The 15,000-nt window shown below is 37.7% G+C and overlaps 2 protein-coding genes across 3 annotated transcripts in view; both read left to right on the top strand.

The window, feature by feature from the left end:
- The window catches only part of prss16 (serine protease 16), a 12,035-nt gene extending 5,323 nt beyond the window's left edge, over positions 1 to 6,712 (top strand). Inside the window, exons 5-9 of the mRNA XM_043258737.1 lie at positions 2,605 to 2,719; positions 4,832 to 5,033; positions 5,842 to 5,932; positions 6,064 to 6,263; positions 6,333 to 6,712. Of these exons, the coding sequence (XP_043114672.1) occupies positions 2,605 to 2,719; positions 4,832 to 5,033; positions 5,842 to 5,932; positions 6,064 to 6,263; positions 6,333 to 6,442 (718 nt within the window). The 3' untranslated portion in view covers positions 6,443 to 6,712. The remainder of the gene's footprint in view (positions 1 to 2,604; positions 2,720 to 4,831; positions 5,034 to 5,841; positions 5,933 to 6,063; positions 6,264 to 6,332) is intronic.
- A 1,196-nt stretch (positions 6,713 to 7,908) lies between these two features.
- The window catches only part of serpine2 (serpin peptidase inhibitor, clade E (nexin, plasminogen activator inhibitor type 1), member 2), an 8,779-nt gene continuing 1,687 nt past the window's right edge, over positions 7,909 to 15,000 (top strand). The window contains exons 1-6 of one of the 2 annotated variants that reach the window (XM_043258744.1): positions 7,909 to 8,058; positions 10,846 to 11,134; positions 11,376 to 11,603; positions 12,565 to 12,762; positions 13,278 to 13,476; positions 14,480 to 14,577. In XM_043258744.1, coding sequence (XP_043114679.1) covers positions 10,870 to 11,134; positions 11,376 to 11,603; positions 12,565 to 12,762; positions 13,278 to 13,476; positions 14,480 to 14,577 — 988 coding nt within the window. In that variant the 5' untranslated portion in view covers positions 7,909 to 8,058; positions 10,846 to 10,869. Of the gene's footprint in view, positions 8,059 to 8,298; positions 8,494 to 10,845; positions 11,135 to 11,375; positions 11,604 to 12,564; positions 12,763 to 13,277; positions 13,477 to 14,479; positions 14,578 to 15,000 lie in introns of those variants that run through there. The other variant, XM_043258745.1, reaches the window with a different exon arrangement.

The raw sequence follows: 15,000 nt of genomic DNA, 5'->3' as shown, positions 1-15,000 counted from the left end.
ATAAAGGTACATTTAAGTTAGATTTTAATGTAATTTTTCATTTATATGGGCATTTATTATAAGTAATTCATTCATTTATTATAAGTAATAAAAAAATGTATGTTAACTTAAAATAATTTTTGCAAGGATGCATTTATTTAAACTGCTCGAACTGGGGATTGTATAGGTTTGTAATTGCATAGAAACACGAGACGATGTATAATACATGTTTTGCAAGGACTGAAAAGCCTTTCTGTTGCAGTTGCAGCCACTGGACTGTGACTTTCCTGGTTTCAGTGTCCTGCTTAGTTCCGTTCGACTTGGGGTGTGTGTGTGTGTGATTCTCAGATCCTGAGATCCTGAGATCCTGGAATGCTGTCTGTGCTCTGTAGCTCAGTTATGGAGCAGGGTCATTCGTCTCAGCACGACCCACAGAAAGAAAACACTCAATCTAAAACATCCTTCATCTTTCTCTTCCTTCCGGCCTGCAGACTTTCTGCTGTCATGCCTCTGGCTGTGTTTGGAATGGACTACTAGGAACTACATACTGTTTTCATTCACCAGTATGGCACAAAAAAAGAGCAAGAAATTAGAATTTTTATGGTGCTGTTTTAAGAGAACTGAAATATTGTGAATGTAAAATCTGTTAATATCTCTCTCGCTCTCTCACTATATATATGTGTGTGTGTGTGTGTGTGTGTGTGTGTGTGTGTGTGTGTGTGTGTGTGTGTGTGTGTGTGTGTGTGTATGCATGTATGTAACACACACCTGAGTTAGTGCGGCAGGTGAAGAGGTACCAACTACAGATAGTGAGGCTCACCTCCACGAACAGCTTGGGCTCTGGAACCCAACTCTTCGAAAACTGGCTGGACCCTCCACTACTCTGTAGTTGTCCGCAGTGAGAGGCGGCGAGCTGGTGTGGGCTCGCTTATAGCCCCAAAGCTTAGCCGCTATGTGTTGGAGTTCACCTCAAAGAGGTTCCTGTCTGGTGCCTCAGGAAAGGGAAGCAGTGCCCTGGGAATCTGCTGACTTCTACTGGGCACATTATTGGGCGGTGGAAGGAATACTTTGAGGATATCCTCAATCTCACCAACGCGTCTTCCACTGAGGAAGCAGAGGTCGAGAGCTCAGAGGTAGACTCGACCACAGGCAGAAGTCGCCGAGGTAGTTGAGAAGAAGCTCCTCGGTGGCTAAGTCACTGGGGATGCATCAGATCTGCCCTGAGTACTTCAAGTCTCTGGATGTTGTGGGGCTGTCTTGGCAGACACCCCTCTCCAAAATTTTGTGGAGGCTGGGGTCAGTGCCTCTGGACTGGCAGACCAGGGTGGTGGTCCCTTTTTTTTTTTAAGAAAGTGGACCGGAGGGTGTGTTCCATCTACAGGGGGCTCACACTCCTCAGCATGCTATGCCAGGGTACTGGGCGGGAGAATTTGTCCGGTAGTCGATCCTCGAATCCAGGAGAAACAATGTTGTTTTCATCCCTGGTCGTGGAACACTGGACCAGCTATACACCCTCTTCAGGGTTCTGAAGGGTTCATGAGAGTTTGCTCAACCAGTCCACATGTTGTTGGTGGATTTAGACTACGGGATCTCGTCTCTGCTTTTTGCAGATGATGTTATCCTGTTGAGTCCATCAAGCCAGAACCTTCAGCGGGTACTGGAGTGGTTTGCAGCCAAGTGTGAGGCCATGGTTCTCAGCCAGAAAAAGGTGGCTTGTTCCCTTCAGGTTGGTGGAGAGGTTTCTGCCTCAGGTGGATAAATTTAAGTATCTTGGGGTCTTGTACCGACCTATCGTGGTGAAGATGTACCGGGCAATCTACATTCCTACTTTCACCTATGGTCATGAGCTTTGGGTCAGGCCTGATACAGGCAGCCGAAATAAGTTTCCTCCACAGGGTAGTTGGGCGCCCCCTTTAGATATATGGTGAGGAGCTCAGAGTAGACCCTCTGCTCCTCCACATCGAGTGAGGCCAGCTGAGGTGGCTCAGGCATCTGTTCCGGGTATGTCCCACCGGGAGGAGGCCCTGGGGAAGGCTTAGGACACACTGGAGGCACTATGTCTGTCGGCTGGCCTGGGAGCACCTCTGTGTTTCTCCGGAAGAGCTGGAGGAAGTTTCTGGTGAGAGGGAAGTCTGGGCGTCCCTACTTGGACTGCTGCCCCCGTGAAATAAATTGTAACTTATAAATTATTAGATGTTTGGTAGAAATTTTCCAACAGCATATAATTTAAATTGAAATACAGTTTATCTGGGTACATTATGGTGGTTTTGGGGAAAATGTGGTTAGTTGTCCTGAAATGCCAGTGTCACAGTGTAAAACTGCTTCATGGTCCTAAAATAAGCTTCATTTTCTTTATTTGGTTAAAATGTGAACTGTGAATGTGTTTTCCTGTGATTCACCCAAGCAGTGACCTAATGCTTTCCCAAATATACAAACTGTTCCCTGTTCTGCTCACTCGTGCGGGATGCCAGATTTGATGTCATCAGGCGTGTGGGCGGAGTCTCGCGGTTGAGTGTTTAATGGGGACAAGAGTGTGTGTTCCTCCGCAAATTATTTGGTGCCCAAATGATGCATTTGTGTTTGAATAGTCCGCATAAACCGTGAAATCATTTCTCTGTCTATCAGGTTGTGCTCTAAGCTCCAGATCCAGTCCCAGATGGACTCGGCGTATCTTTTGGAGTCCTTGGCTGGGAATTTCATGGATGTTGTGCAGTACAACGAGGACAACCGAGCATTTGAGGTGTGTGTGTGTGTGTCAGAGATGCATGTGTTGACCACGAGCACGGAAATTACACGATCAGAATCAAGTGCGTGCAGTTCATGAAGTCTGTCTGCTCAGGAATACAGTCAAAGAGTCAAGTCAAAAACCAGATTGGTAATTTGGTGTGTGTGTGTTTTTTAGTGTGAGACAGATAAGAGGCTGGATGTTGTCAGGACCTCTTGAGTCAGATTACCAATAAACCGCTGCGCTTCAGAAGAGCAGGAGCTTTTAGAGCGGCAGGATTAAGTTACAGTAAATAGGGGACATTTAAACAACAATCTAGGAAAAGAAATCTTAAATAGTTTGCCCAAAAATGTACTCGCCCTCAGGGCATCCAAGATGTAGATGAGTTTGTTTCTTTATCATATTTGGAGAAATGTAGCATTGCATCACTTGCTCAGCTCACTCTGACGGCACCCATTCACTGCAGAGCATCCATTGCCGAGACACTGATGTAATGCTGCATTCATCCAAATCTGATGAAGAAACAAACTCGCCTACTTCTTGGATGCCCTGACAGTGAGTGAATTTACAGCAAATCTTCACTTTTAGATGTACTGTTGCTTTAAAGCAGATGTGGTTTGTAAACCCAAGCCAAGGACCTTTCTCTCTCTCTCTCTCACACACACACACACACACACACACACAGATTTCCTGGCATGATACAAGCAGTGATTGAGTGTGTAAGTGGAATTTGGATTAAAAGGTGTGTCTCTGTAATCAGAGTCCAATCTCAGAATGTTCTTGGAATTTTGGTTGTGGTTCTGATAGATTACGGCTCACATCCTGATTACGAGATGTCTCCGAGACTTCTGTCCTGAAATGCCTTTTCTAAATGTATTTTAACCTCAAAATCGGGGAAAAAACGGTTTCAAGAAGTCTAACAAAATGTTTCTTTATAAACATCTTATTTAATGCAATTTAATTCTTAAAATACAAAAGATATTCTTTTATTTATGTTTGTACTGAAGTGTAACACATAAAAATAAAAAAAATAAAACGACTACAGATACAAATGACAAAATATATAATATCTAAAAATTTTATTTAATCTCCATTCATTTTAAATGCACTTATCTGTTTAATTCTGGAAAAAATTGAGTAGAAACACATTAACCAATCATGCATTTTGAACAATTTTAAATATTTTTTTCATTATAAATGAAAGTTTCATAATTATTTATTGAAAAAAAAAAAAAAAAAACAAAAGCAATTAATCTTAGAAAGCAAAAAACAAACCCATTTTACTCATTTCTGTTCTAACAAGGTTTGGGTAATCTGCTTTCTCTATATTCTAAATACATGTATATACGTATAATAATTCAACGACCCGGAGTCAGTTATTCTGCTTATACTACCGTTCAGATGATATATTTCAAGGTATTTGTCAGGTTTTTGTACTTAAACGCTATTGTGCGTAGGATTACTTCTTCCTCATCTCGTCCAATGCCTCATTTGTTAATTCTAAAATGTCACTTTAGACCTATTAATAGAGTTATGTGCAGTGTTGAGGGGTAACGTATTACAAGTAAAGCTATTTACGCAATCAGATTACTTTTTTCCAAGTAACTAGTATGCATTACTTTTTAATTACCAAGAAAACTGTTGCTTTTTCAAAAAAATTAAATAACAACTAAATCCAGTTTATTTGCTAATGTCTTTGCTGCTGACCTTTTATGATTCAGTTCAATCATACTAAGCAAAAATGACTTTAGATAAACTAACAATTCTGCTTCATAGTTTTTTTTAAACTGCTGAATAATATTGAACCTTCTCCTGAAACTAATTTAATTTCCATCACCCTGCTTTCTTCTTTTCTCTTTTTAGTATTTAAATTTTCTATAAATATAACGTTTTATATTAAAAACATTACTTTCCATAAAATCTAACTAACTAATTAGTTACTCATTTAGGGAGTAACATAATATTGTATAACACACCTTAGAACGTTCATCACCCAATCAGATTCAAGCATTTAATGACCCTGTTAAAAAAATGTGTGTGTGTGTGTGATATGTATGTATGTGTGTACATATATATGTGTGTGTGTGTGTGTGATGTCCTAACTTCTAGCAAAGTGTGTGTTTCCAGGGCGCCGTGGGCACTAACATCACCATCAAGGTGTTGTGCAGCGTGATGCTGGACTCTTCTCTGGGCGAGGCGTACGATCGATACGCTGCTGTGGCTCGACTGATGCAGAGCACGTTCTCTCAGCCCTGCATAAACACCCAGTACAAGAGCTACGTCCAAGACATGAGCAACACAAGCTGGAGCGGCCCTGAGGCGGGAGGAGGTGTGTGTGTGTGTGAGTGTGTTTACATGTCTGTGTGATGTTTGCTGCTTCGTGTTACAGGAAGTCTAGGCCTCTCATTTGTCCTTTCCTATGTCTTTATGTGCTTTTCCTCTCTGTCTTTCTGTAAACCAGTATTGTGTGATATCCAAGAAGTTAGAATTAGCATGAAGACCAATTAATCTATTTATTTTGTTGATTTGGTAGATTGCAATGCAAAAAAAGTTTTCTTTGTTAATGTTTATTAAAGCGTGAATAAATGTTTTTTTTTTTTTTTCTTTTTTTATGATGTCTAATATATTGTCTATCACATGGAAAAATTAAGTATAATGAATTTTAGTTTTATTTTTTGTATTCATTTCATTAAGTTATTGTTGGATTTATTTTTGTAGTTTAATTTTGTTTATATATATATATATATATATATATATATATATATATATATATATATATATATATATATATATATTTTATTTTTTTGTATTTTTGTTTTTTTATTTATTTAGAAATATATTTATATATCAATATATTATTATTGATATGATTTGTTTTATTTTTTGGGGCTGTAATATTTAATTTTATTTATGTTTTGTATTGATTTCAATTTTGTTTATATTTCATTTTAATTACATTTATTTAGAAATGTGGTTTATTTACCGATTCGTATCTAAGATTTATTTTTTTGCTTTGTACTTAATTTTGATTCGTTACATATTTGTAGTTTTGTCAGTTTTCTCTGCATCTTCTAATTCATCGAATGTCATCATACCACAATGAAGGTGGACTTGACTTGACTTGAGTCTGTGTTTAGGACGGCAGTGGGTGTATCAGACCTGCACTGAATTTGGTTTTTATCAGAGCACTGATTCGCCGAACCAGCCCTTCAGTGGGTTTCCCTTACCGTGAGTGTGTGTGTGTGTGTGTGTGTGTCCTAGAGTCGTTTCTGTGTCTGTTATCCTGAGGTTTGTTTTATTTTACTTGCATAAAAAGAAACGCATCGATCTTTCTTCCACTTTGACCTCTCATCCTTCAGCTATCACCTGCAGCAGTGCGCCGATATTTATAATCTGAGCACCTCATTGGACGATGCTGTTCAGCAGACCAACGAGGAATATGGAGGATATGACATCAGGACCAGTCGCATCGTCTTCCCTAACGGTTCCATCGACCCCTGGCATGCCCTCGGAGTGACCCGGGACATCGCAAGCGATCTTCCGGCCGTCTTCATCAAAGGTCTGTCTTAGCTTCATCTTGTTTTCTTCCTGTTTTGCGCCGAGTCTCACCGGCTCTGCTCTCTCTCAGGTACGGCTCACTGCGCTAACATGTACCCGGCCCGAGCGGAAGACCTTCCACAGCTGAGTTTAGCACGGGACCGCATCTTCATCCTGCTGCAGAAGTGGCTGGCCGAGTGATTGACAGGAGCAGCAGCCAATCAGGTGCACCGATGCCTGTGACGGCCAATCGCGGCGTTTAACAGCGCGAAGAAGGAAATCTTGGTTGGGAAACCAATCGACGGCGTTTTTATAACAATCTCGAATTCTGAATCGGTTTTGAATGTAATTTTGTTTATGAAAGTACAAATGGATTTTTTTTTTCTGAGTGTTAATCACTTGTGTATATTTCGCAGTAGAGGTTTCTCAATAAAATAAATTTTATAATGTCAAAAAAACGTTATGATTGATTTCATGTTCAATTTAGGTGCGTTTATGCTGGAAAATCTAAAAAAAAGTAATTAACTTTTTAACAATTCTGGGCTTAAATCGCACAATTATTAATTCATATCTTGCAGTTGTAATCATTTTTTTTATTTATTTTTTTTTTATTGTGGGATATAAACTCAGAATTATGATATAAACCTACAATTCTGGTTTAACCCAAAAAATAATTAAAAAAATAATAATCCAACATTTTTATCTTTCAATTTCTGTTTCACAATTCTTCTAAGAAATGTTTTTATCTTGCAATTTGTGTATCAATTCTGAATTAACATCTCGCATTTCTAACTTTGATCAATTTTTATTCATTCTTACTTTAAATCAGCTAACTAAAGTCTGACCAATTTTCTTGCATTTTTTAGTGAATATCTAGCAATTCCTAGTTTATATTTCGCAAATCCGACTTTTTTCCTCACGAGTTTACATCTCGCATTTCTGAATTTATATCTTGCAGTTGCGATGTTTAATTTTTCAGAACTATACGTTAAAATATATCAAAATAAGTGAACTACTAACCCAACGAACTAATCAGAATTGCGAGAAAATAAATACAAAAATCTTCCATAGTTCTCTGTCCTTTGTAAGAGAGTCAAATACAGCTGGTGTGGTACGAGCTACCTGCTTAATAAAAATAACTTATTTTTTGTTTATATAACGCAAGACCACCAGGATGTGGTTTTAAAAGAGACCAGCACAGTTATTTACAGATAATCAACTACACACACCTAACAAAACACACTGTGTGAATAGCCTACTGAATCATAGCCATATTCAAACTCATTTGCACTCCAATGCACTGTAGCCTATTTAACAAAACTCTTACTGTATATAAGATTACCTCCAGGCTTATAGCATGCTAAAAAAATAATCTAAAATAACTAACACTCATTCAGTTGGCACCCGTACAGTCTCAGGTACTTTGTTAGTCACGATTGCACAACACGCTTGTGTCCCAAGTGTTACTGTTTTGCGAAAGCATATAATTATCCGCCGCGCTAATCGTTATATTCTTCCGCGTGTGTGTCACTTCCTGTTTACATGAAGTTTAATCAAAGTTTCGCTGAAGCGTTTCTTCGCCCCTTCCCCCGAACGCCACTACGGGGAAGGCGTGGCTCGTGCATATTAATTAGGTGACCGAACGTTCGGCGGTCGTTGCTTTATAGCGTCATTTGCATATTCATGAGGAGGCGGGGCCATGCGATCGGGACGGACAGAAATAAACGGAGGCGCGGCGGCGCGAGGAGCAACACGGACGCTCGCGGAAGGCACGCGTCTCTACCTGCGTATCTGAAGAATTAGAGCTGCCTGTTCAGGTTAGTGGAGCTTATTTTATTTTATTTTTTTACCTCACAGCTCGGTTTACGGTCAAATCAGGCGTCTCGTCGCAACCGCTAGGTGTTATACCGTTGCGAACTGACGAGATCTGAGGGATGCGACTTGTTTTTGAGTTGTTCGCTTTCGGTTCCAGACCCCCGCCCCTCTATCCGCGCTCGGACTGACTTTAAAGCCTATAATTAACCGCAGTTGCTGAAGCTGCTATAAAAAAAAAGTTGACTGCGGTCATCGGGAGACAACGCTTTGCTCACGCTGTTCACCGAAAACGCTTCAGACCGGTTAAACCGTGACTGGAGGCACGGCAGACCAGATAAGTCATCAAATTAGACCTGCTAGGGCCGGTTGGATAAACTAAGTCTCTACGTTAAGACTTTCTTAAGAACTAGTTTGACCAGCTAGGAGCTGAAAAAGCGGTAAGCTAACCAGTCTCGCTTTTTAGATGCATATTAGAGCATTGCTTTTTTTTTTAATGTAGCCTAACTGACTTCACGAAGTTATGACCGGCCTTAAAGAGGAAGAAAATAATAGACGAATAACTTTTAAGACGACTCTAAGCTATTTTTGGCAGCTGGCACCTGTTTAATAGTGAACGTTCGCAGACGTTCGGTTGACGTTCTGGCAACATTCTCTCAAAGTTACATTAACGTTAATAGAACGTTTGCTCGAAATAGCGTTTTTGGTAACATTCTTAAAACGTTCGAAAAACATCTATTTATACACAATAACAACGTTTTTCTGAAACGTCATAATGTGCTTCAGAATGTTTAGGAAACATTTAAAAGTAGCGCTGTTTTAATGTTTAGAAATAACCGGATGGAATGATTGCATGATGAAAAAATGAGCATAATAATAATTAAACTTAAAGTTCAGAGAACACTCACAAATAATGTGTTCATAACTTAACGAGAATGTTAGCAAGTCAAACTGTTTTTCTAACTGTCTAAATCAGTTATGTTTTGAAGGTTTGTGAAGGATTGCATGCATTAAAATGTTTTAATGTGCTGTTAATGGTAATAATATTTTGTCAGGAACGATAGTTATGCTGAAGACTCATAACTGTGAGAATGGATGATCTCAACAGTCTGTGGACAGCATGTCAGAGGTGTGATGTGATATTATGGTGTAGTTTTAAACAGTTCCAGGTCACATTTTGTGTTTCTTTCTTAATTGCGCCATTAAATAGTCACCGGAGACATTTTCTGCAATGCTACCTGTCCTCATCTTTCACACACGCAGATGTTTACTCGTATCTTAACGCTATAGCAATTCCATTTCCATCATGGAACGAAAAATAAACAAGGCTTTTGTGTTTCGTCTCTAAATTCAGCCTTTTTCCCTCACATTTTTATATCTAACAGTTCAGACTTTTTTTTTCATTAAAGTTCTGAGAAAAGTCTGAAAATGCAAACCCCAAAAAATCTGAGAAAGTCAGAATCGTGAGGATAAAAAAAAAAAAAAAAAAAAAAAGTAAAATAAATAAGTTGCAATTAAACGCAAGTAGAATAAAATATTAAAAAGTTAGTTTGTTTTTGTCATTTTTATTTAAAATAAAATCAAATCTAAATTATGAGATGAGGACTTCAGGGTAAAAATGGTTAGATAATAAAAAAAATTACTTAAAAACCCCTCCCCCAGAATTCTGAGTTTATATCTCATAAATTAGATTTCTCTCAAAATTGCAATTCTTAGAGAAGGTTTTGGTAGATTTGATCAGGTTTTTGTACATCTGGGTACAGATTTGTCCCCTAAATGTGGTTAAACAGGCGCACACACACACACACACACACACACACACACACACACACACTCTATCCTTAATCAAATAAATTCCTGAGCCGCAGGGCTGTGTGACGGGAAACAAAATAGCTCAGGAGTGTGTGAGTGTGTGTGCACCGATCCAACAGAGGATTGTGGAAAGGTGTGCTGCTTGGAGCCGTTCTCTACTCAAGAAACAAAAAAAAAGTCTGCATCCTGGAAAATCGCTCTGCTTTGGAGAACAACGATCAGATGGAGATCTCTGAGAGAAAAGTTCTTGGGCTCAGAAACAGATTGTGTGTCATTTGAAATGTGCGTTTTATAATATTTCTGTCTCTCTTTCTAAAAATGACACTTTAAAGTCAGCATAAACCAATTGAGTAAAATTTTATATTCAATTGCTTGCATGACTAAATGTATTTATATACAGTATATAGTGTTTTATACTCAGAAATGTTTTTATTTATTAAATTAAGTCACTCAAATAAAAATTAAATCTGCATAAAATGTTGTTTAATAAATAATATAAATGATAAAAATCTTGTATTTACACACAAATACATATTTATATATAATTGTAATAATTTTATAATTTTTTCAATATAGATATATAGATATATTTATTTATATTTATAATTATAAATTTTGAATAATATATATATATATATATATAATTTTTGAATGATATTTATATTTATAATTATAATTTTTGAATAATATTTATAATTATAATTTTTGAATAATATATATTATTTAACAAATTATAAATATTTGTCTAGACATTTATGTAAGACTAAAAGGCATTTCAGTGTTTATTAAAGATAAGGCAAAATATTTTCTCTGTTGAATTGTCAACAATAAGACACGTTCCAATAAAAAGTAAATACACCATGCTGATTTAATTTTGTTTTCAGTTCTTCAAGCAATGAAATGCCTAAAAATAATGAACCGTGCGTTCCTGAAAAGAATAAAAAGAGTGTAATTTTCACCCGTCTCTCTCTGCTCCTCAGGTGAGCTGCTGTGTGTCTCTCACGATGTTTGTGGCGTCGCAGCTGTGTGTGTTGGTGGCGGTTTGTTCTCTGAGCGTTTGGGCGTCTCCGCCGTCGCCGTCGCCGTCTTACGGAGAGCGGGGCTCTGATCTCGGCCTGCAGGTGTTTTTGCGCGTGGTCCAGGACAAAGCGCAGGGGAATGTGGTCCTGTCTCCTCACGGCGTGGCCTCTGTCCTGGGCGTGCTGCTCCCGGGGGCCCACGGAAACACTCGCCGCCAGCTGCTCACGGGCCTCAAATACAAGAAGACGGGTGCGTGTGTGTGTGTGCGTGTGTGCGTGTGTGCGTGTGTGCGTGCGTGCGTGTGTGCGTGCGTGTGTGTGCGTGTGTGTGCGCGCGTGCGCGCACGCGTGTGCGCGCGTGTGTGCGCGCGTGTGCTTGTGTGTGTGTGTGTGTGTTTCACGCGAAGAGAGTGGGCTTTGAAATGCTCAAAAATGGAATCTCTTGTCTGCGAATGACGTCTAACTGATCTCTGCGTTGGTTCTGCCATCAGGTCCTTATAAGATGCTGCGGAAGCTGCATAAGGCCTTGACGACCAAATCCAATGCTGATATTGTGACGATCGCCAATGCGCTGTTCCCCAACGAGGGCTTCAGCATGAAGGAAGACTTCCTGACGGCCAACAGGGAGAACTTCATGTGCGAGAGTGAAACCGTTGACTACAGCGACCCGGAGAAGGCTGCAGAAACCATCAATGAATGGGTGAAGAACAGCACCAAAGGTAGAACTGACCCCTGACCCCTGCATCTCATACCCTTACCTCTATCCTGCATGCATTTAAAGAGTTTTTACAACACAGTATCTCTTAAAATGCCATCTTTATCCCTGAGTAAGCTCTTAGCCTTGAGAGCTTTCATTTTTTAAGTATATAACTTGATGTATATTTATATTAATAGCATGATATTTCCTTGAATAGTCTACAAACCAGCTTGCCATTATTATTTGTAAAGCATTAGAAGCACAAATATTTAGAATTGATAATCCATTTTGTGGGAATTATTATAAGGAAAAAAAACATAATAATTAAGTAATTAATTAACATATATTAATTATTAAATAATTATTATTAACAACCACCACATTGGGTTTGTTTTTTATGTTTAAATATTTATTAATCTTAATTATTAATTAATTAACTAATTTTCAAAATCATTGTTAGAAATAATATTTGTCTTTCGTTTGTAGGAAGCAGAAATTTGTCGTTAACTAAACCCTTATTTCTTTGTTTAATGTTTATCTATGAATTGATTATTAATATTATTGTTAATCTAAAGAAAAAAAAATCTTTTTTTTATTTTTGGGGAAGTTTTTCAGATACAAATATAATTTGGTTCCAGTATTCAGACTTCATTTATATATTTTTTTTATTTGTTTGTTTATTTATAAATCAATAACCTTTTAATTATTAACGTTATACGTGTGTATTTGTTTGTTTTAAATAACAAAATTATGCAAATCAGGGTTTTAAACTGCATTTTCTCTTTTGCAAAACAAAAACTTTTTTTTTTTTATTTAGTTTAATTAAATCAAATTTAATTGGTATAATCTTAATGTTGTCCATTCATTCACAATGTGTTGAAAACGGTTTAATATTCCATTGTATGAAGTGGCTATTAATTATAATACTAATGCATGAAAGATGTATGCATATATAAAAAGCTGCTCCGTTTGTTCTTTTTCAGGACAGATTCCCAGTCTTGTGAAGGCAGATATGTTCGATCCGGTTATGACTCGGTTGGTGGCTGTAAATTCAATTTACTTCAAAGGCCTTTGGAAGTCTCGTTTCCAAGCCCAGAACACCAAACCCAGAAGCTTTACCGCAGGAGACGGAAAGACGTACAAAGTTCCCATGATGTCCCAACTCTCTGTGTTCGGCATAGGTGAGATTTTCTCACAGGTTGCATCACTGGCGCGCATTCGTAACTGTTGAGTAATACGATATTTTCCCTCCGCGTGATTCATGCCGCTGTCTGGCTACGCGTGGAACCGTTTTCCAGAGGCGGCGGCGCAATAAAAACGTGGCTACTTTTTATAATCGCTGGGAACGCTGGAGTATTTTAACTTTACAATTCCCCATAATCCATGAAAGAGTGCAAAATGTGAATTAATTGAATTCTAATGCGAACGCCAAGAGTGCCTGGCCGTCGTCAGGAGGATTTAATGCACGAAAACGCAATAAACTGCCCTTTACTGGTTTTGATACAAGCGCTTTACGAGCAGAATAAAGTGTTTTATAGAGCGCACAAAGAGGACTGCGTTTCTAAAGTTCGCCGGGGTGACTGGGATATGATCTACACACACGCGTGTTTTTGAGGAACGCTCATATACGCTGAAATTCAGGTTAATAAAAGTCATTTTTCATAGCTAAGCAGCGTATTTCTGTTCCTCTGTGCAGGTCAAGCTAGCACTCCTGAAGGTCTGAAGTACACGGTGATCGAGCTGCCGTATCACGGGGGTAGCATGAGCATGTTTATTGCGTTGCCGTCGGAAGAGACCACGCCCCTGTCAGCCATCTTGCCGCACATCTCCACGGCGACCGTCCGAAGCTGGACCAAACTGCTGATCCAGAGGAGGATGCGCCTCCTGATGCCGAAGTGAGACACGCTCTTTTTGCCATTTTACACGCGATGCAGTGTTGTTGTAGAATCAATGTATAGAATGAATTAATATAGAATGTTTACGTAAATATTAGATTTTTTATATTTTAGTCAATAGATATTATAAATATTAGTCAATAAATATTAATGTTGACTAATACAAATTGATATAAATAAATAAATAAATATATATATATATATATATATATATATATATATATATATATATATATATATATATATATATATATATATATATATATATATATATATATATATATATATATATATATATATATATATATATATATATATATATATATATATATATATATATATATATATATATATGTATATGTATATATATATGTGTGTGTGTGTATATGTGTGTGTATATATATATATATATATATATGTGTGTGTGTATATATATATATATGTAATTATGTGTATATATATATATGTGTATATATATATATATATATATGTATGTGTGTGATATATATGTGTGTATATATATATATATATATATATATGTATATGTATGTGTGTGTGTATATATATATATATATATATATATGTATATATATATACATAATAATTGTGTCTATCTCATATGTTTTAGTATTTTGTAATTATAACTGTTCAGACTTAGAATATCATAATTTGGAGTATGTCATCATTATAAATATAATTTTTCTATCTCATAATTATTGTTTTTTTAATCATTTTGACTACGTAATAATCACTTGTATCTCATAATTATGATTTAGTATGTCATAATTAAACTCACTGAATTAATGAACTTTTCTTTCTTTAACATCACTTTTGTATCTCATAATTATGACTTAGCATCTCATAATATTGACTTTTTCTCAAAGTCTTTCAGTCTAGTTGAGAATGTTGTAATTTTGACTCGTTCATCTCATCATGCCGTTTGTAAAATAACTGTTTCGAGATATAATGTATTTAATGGCTGTCTTGATTCTTGTCGGAGTAGATTCACCGCTGAGGAAGAGGTGGATCTGGAGGCTCCTCTCACAGCGATGGGGATCAAAGACATCTTCAGTCGGACCAAAGCTGATTTCAGACACCTGAGTGAGTGACAGCCGTCCGTGTCTCCAGGGTTTGTTTTGTGTGCATCTGTTGGTGCTGGTTGGCTGTTGACCGTGAACTCCAGCATGAACCGCGTCTCTCAGGGAAGTGTGAAAATGAGTCACCATCCAGAGATAACTCTCCTCAAAGCTTGTGCCTTATTGCCGTAATTCACGCCTTTTCACTTTCAAGCGTAAAGAAACGTCGCAGTTCGCTCAGAAAGGAAATCCGTCATCATTTACTCAACCACATGTTGCTATCCGTTCAGCAGAACGCAAAAGGACCGTCAAAGAGCGTCTGTCGGGCTCCGAACGGGATCAAAAAAGGATGATAATGGCTCTTGTTGGAGCTTTACGGGCAGGTTCGGTAGGAAAGGTCACCGTCGAGAACGGGTTTGGACGGCAGGACGAGTAAATGATGACAGAA

This window comes from Puntigrus tetrazona, chromosome 15, assembly GCF_018831695.1.
Source record: "Puntigrus tetrazona isolate hp1 chromosome 15, ASM1883169v1, whole genome shotgun sequence".
Taxonomy (NCBI): Eukaryota; Metazoa; Chordata; class Actinopteri; order Cypriniformes; family Cyprinidae; genus Puntigrus; species Puntigrus tetrazona.
This window is presented reverse-complemented; position numbering and strand designations above follow the sequence as displayed.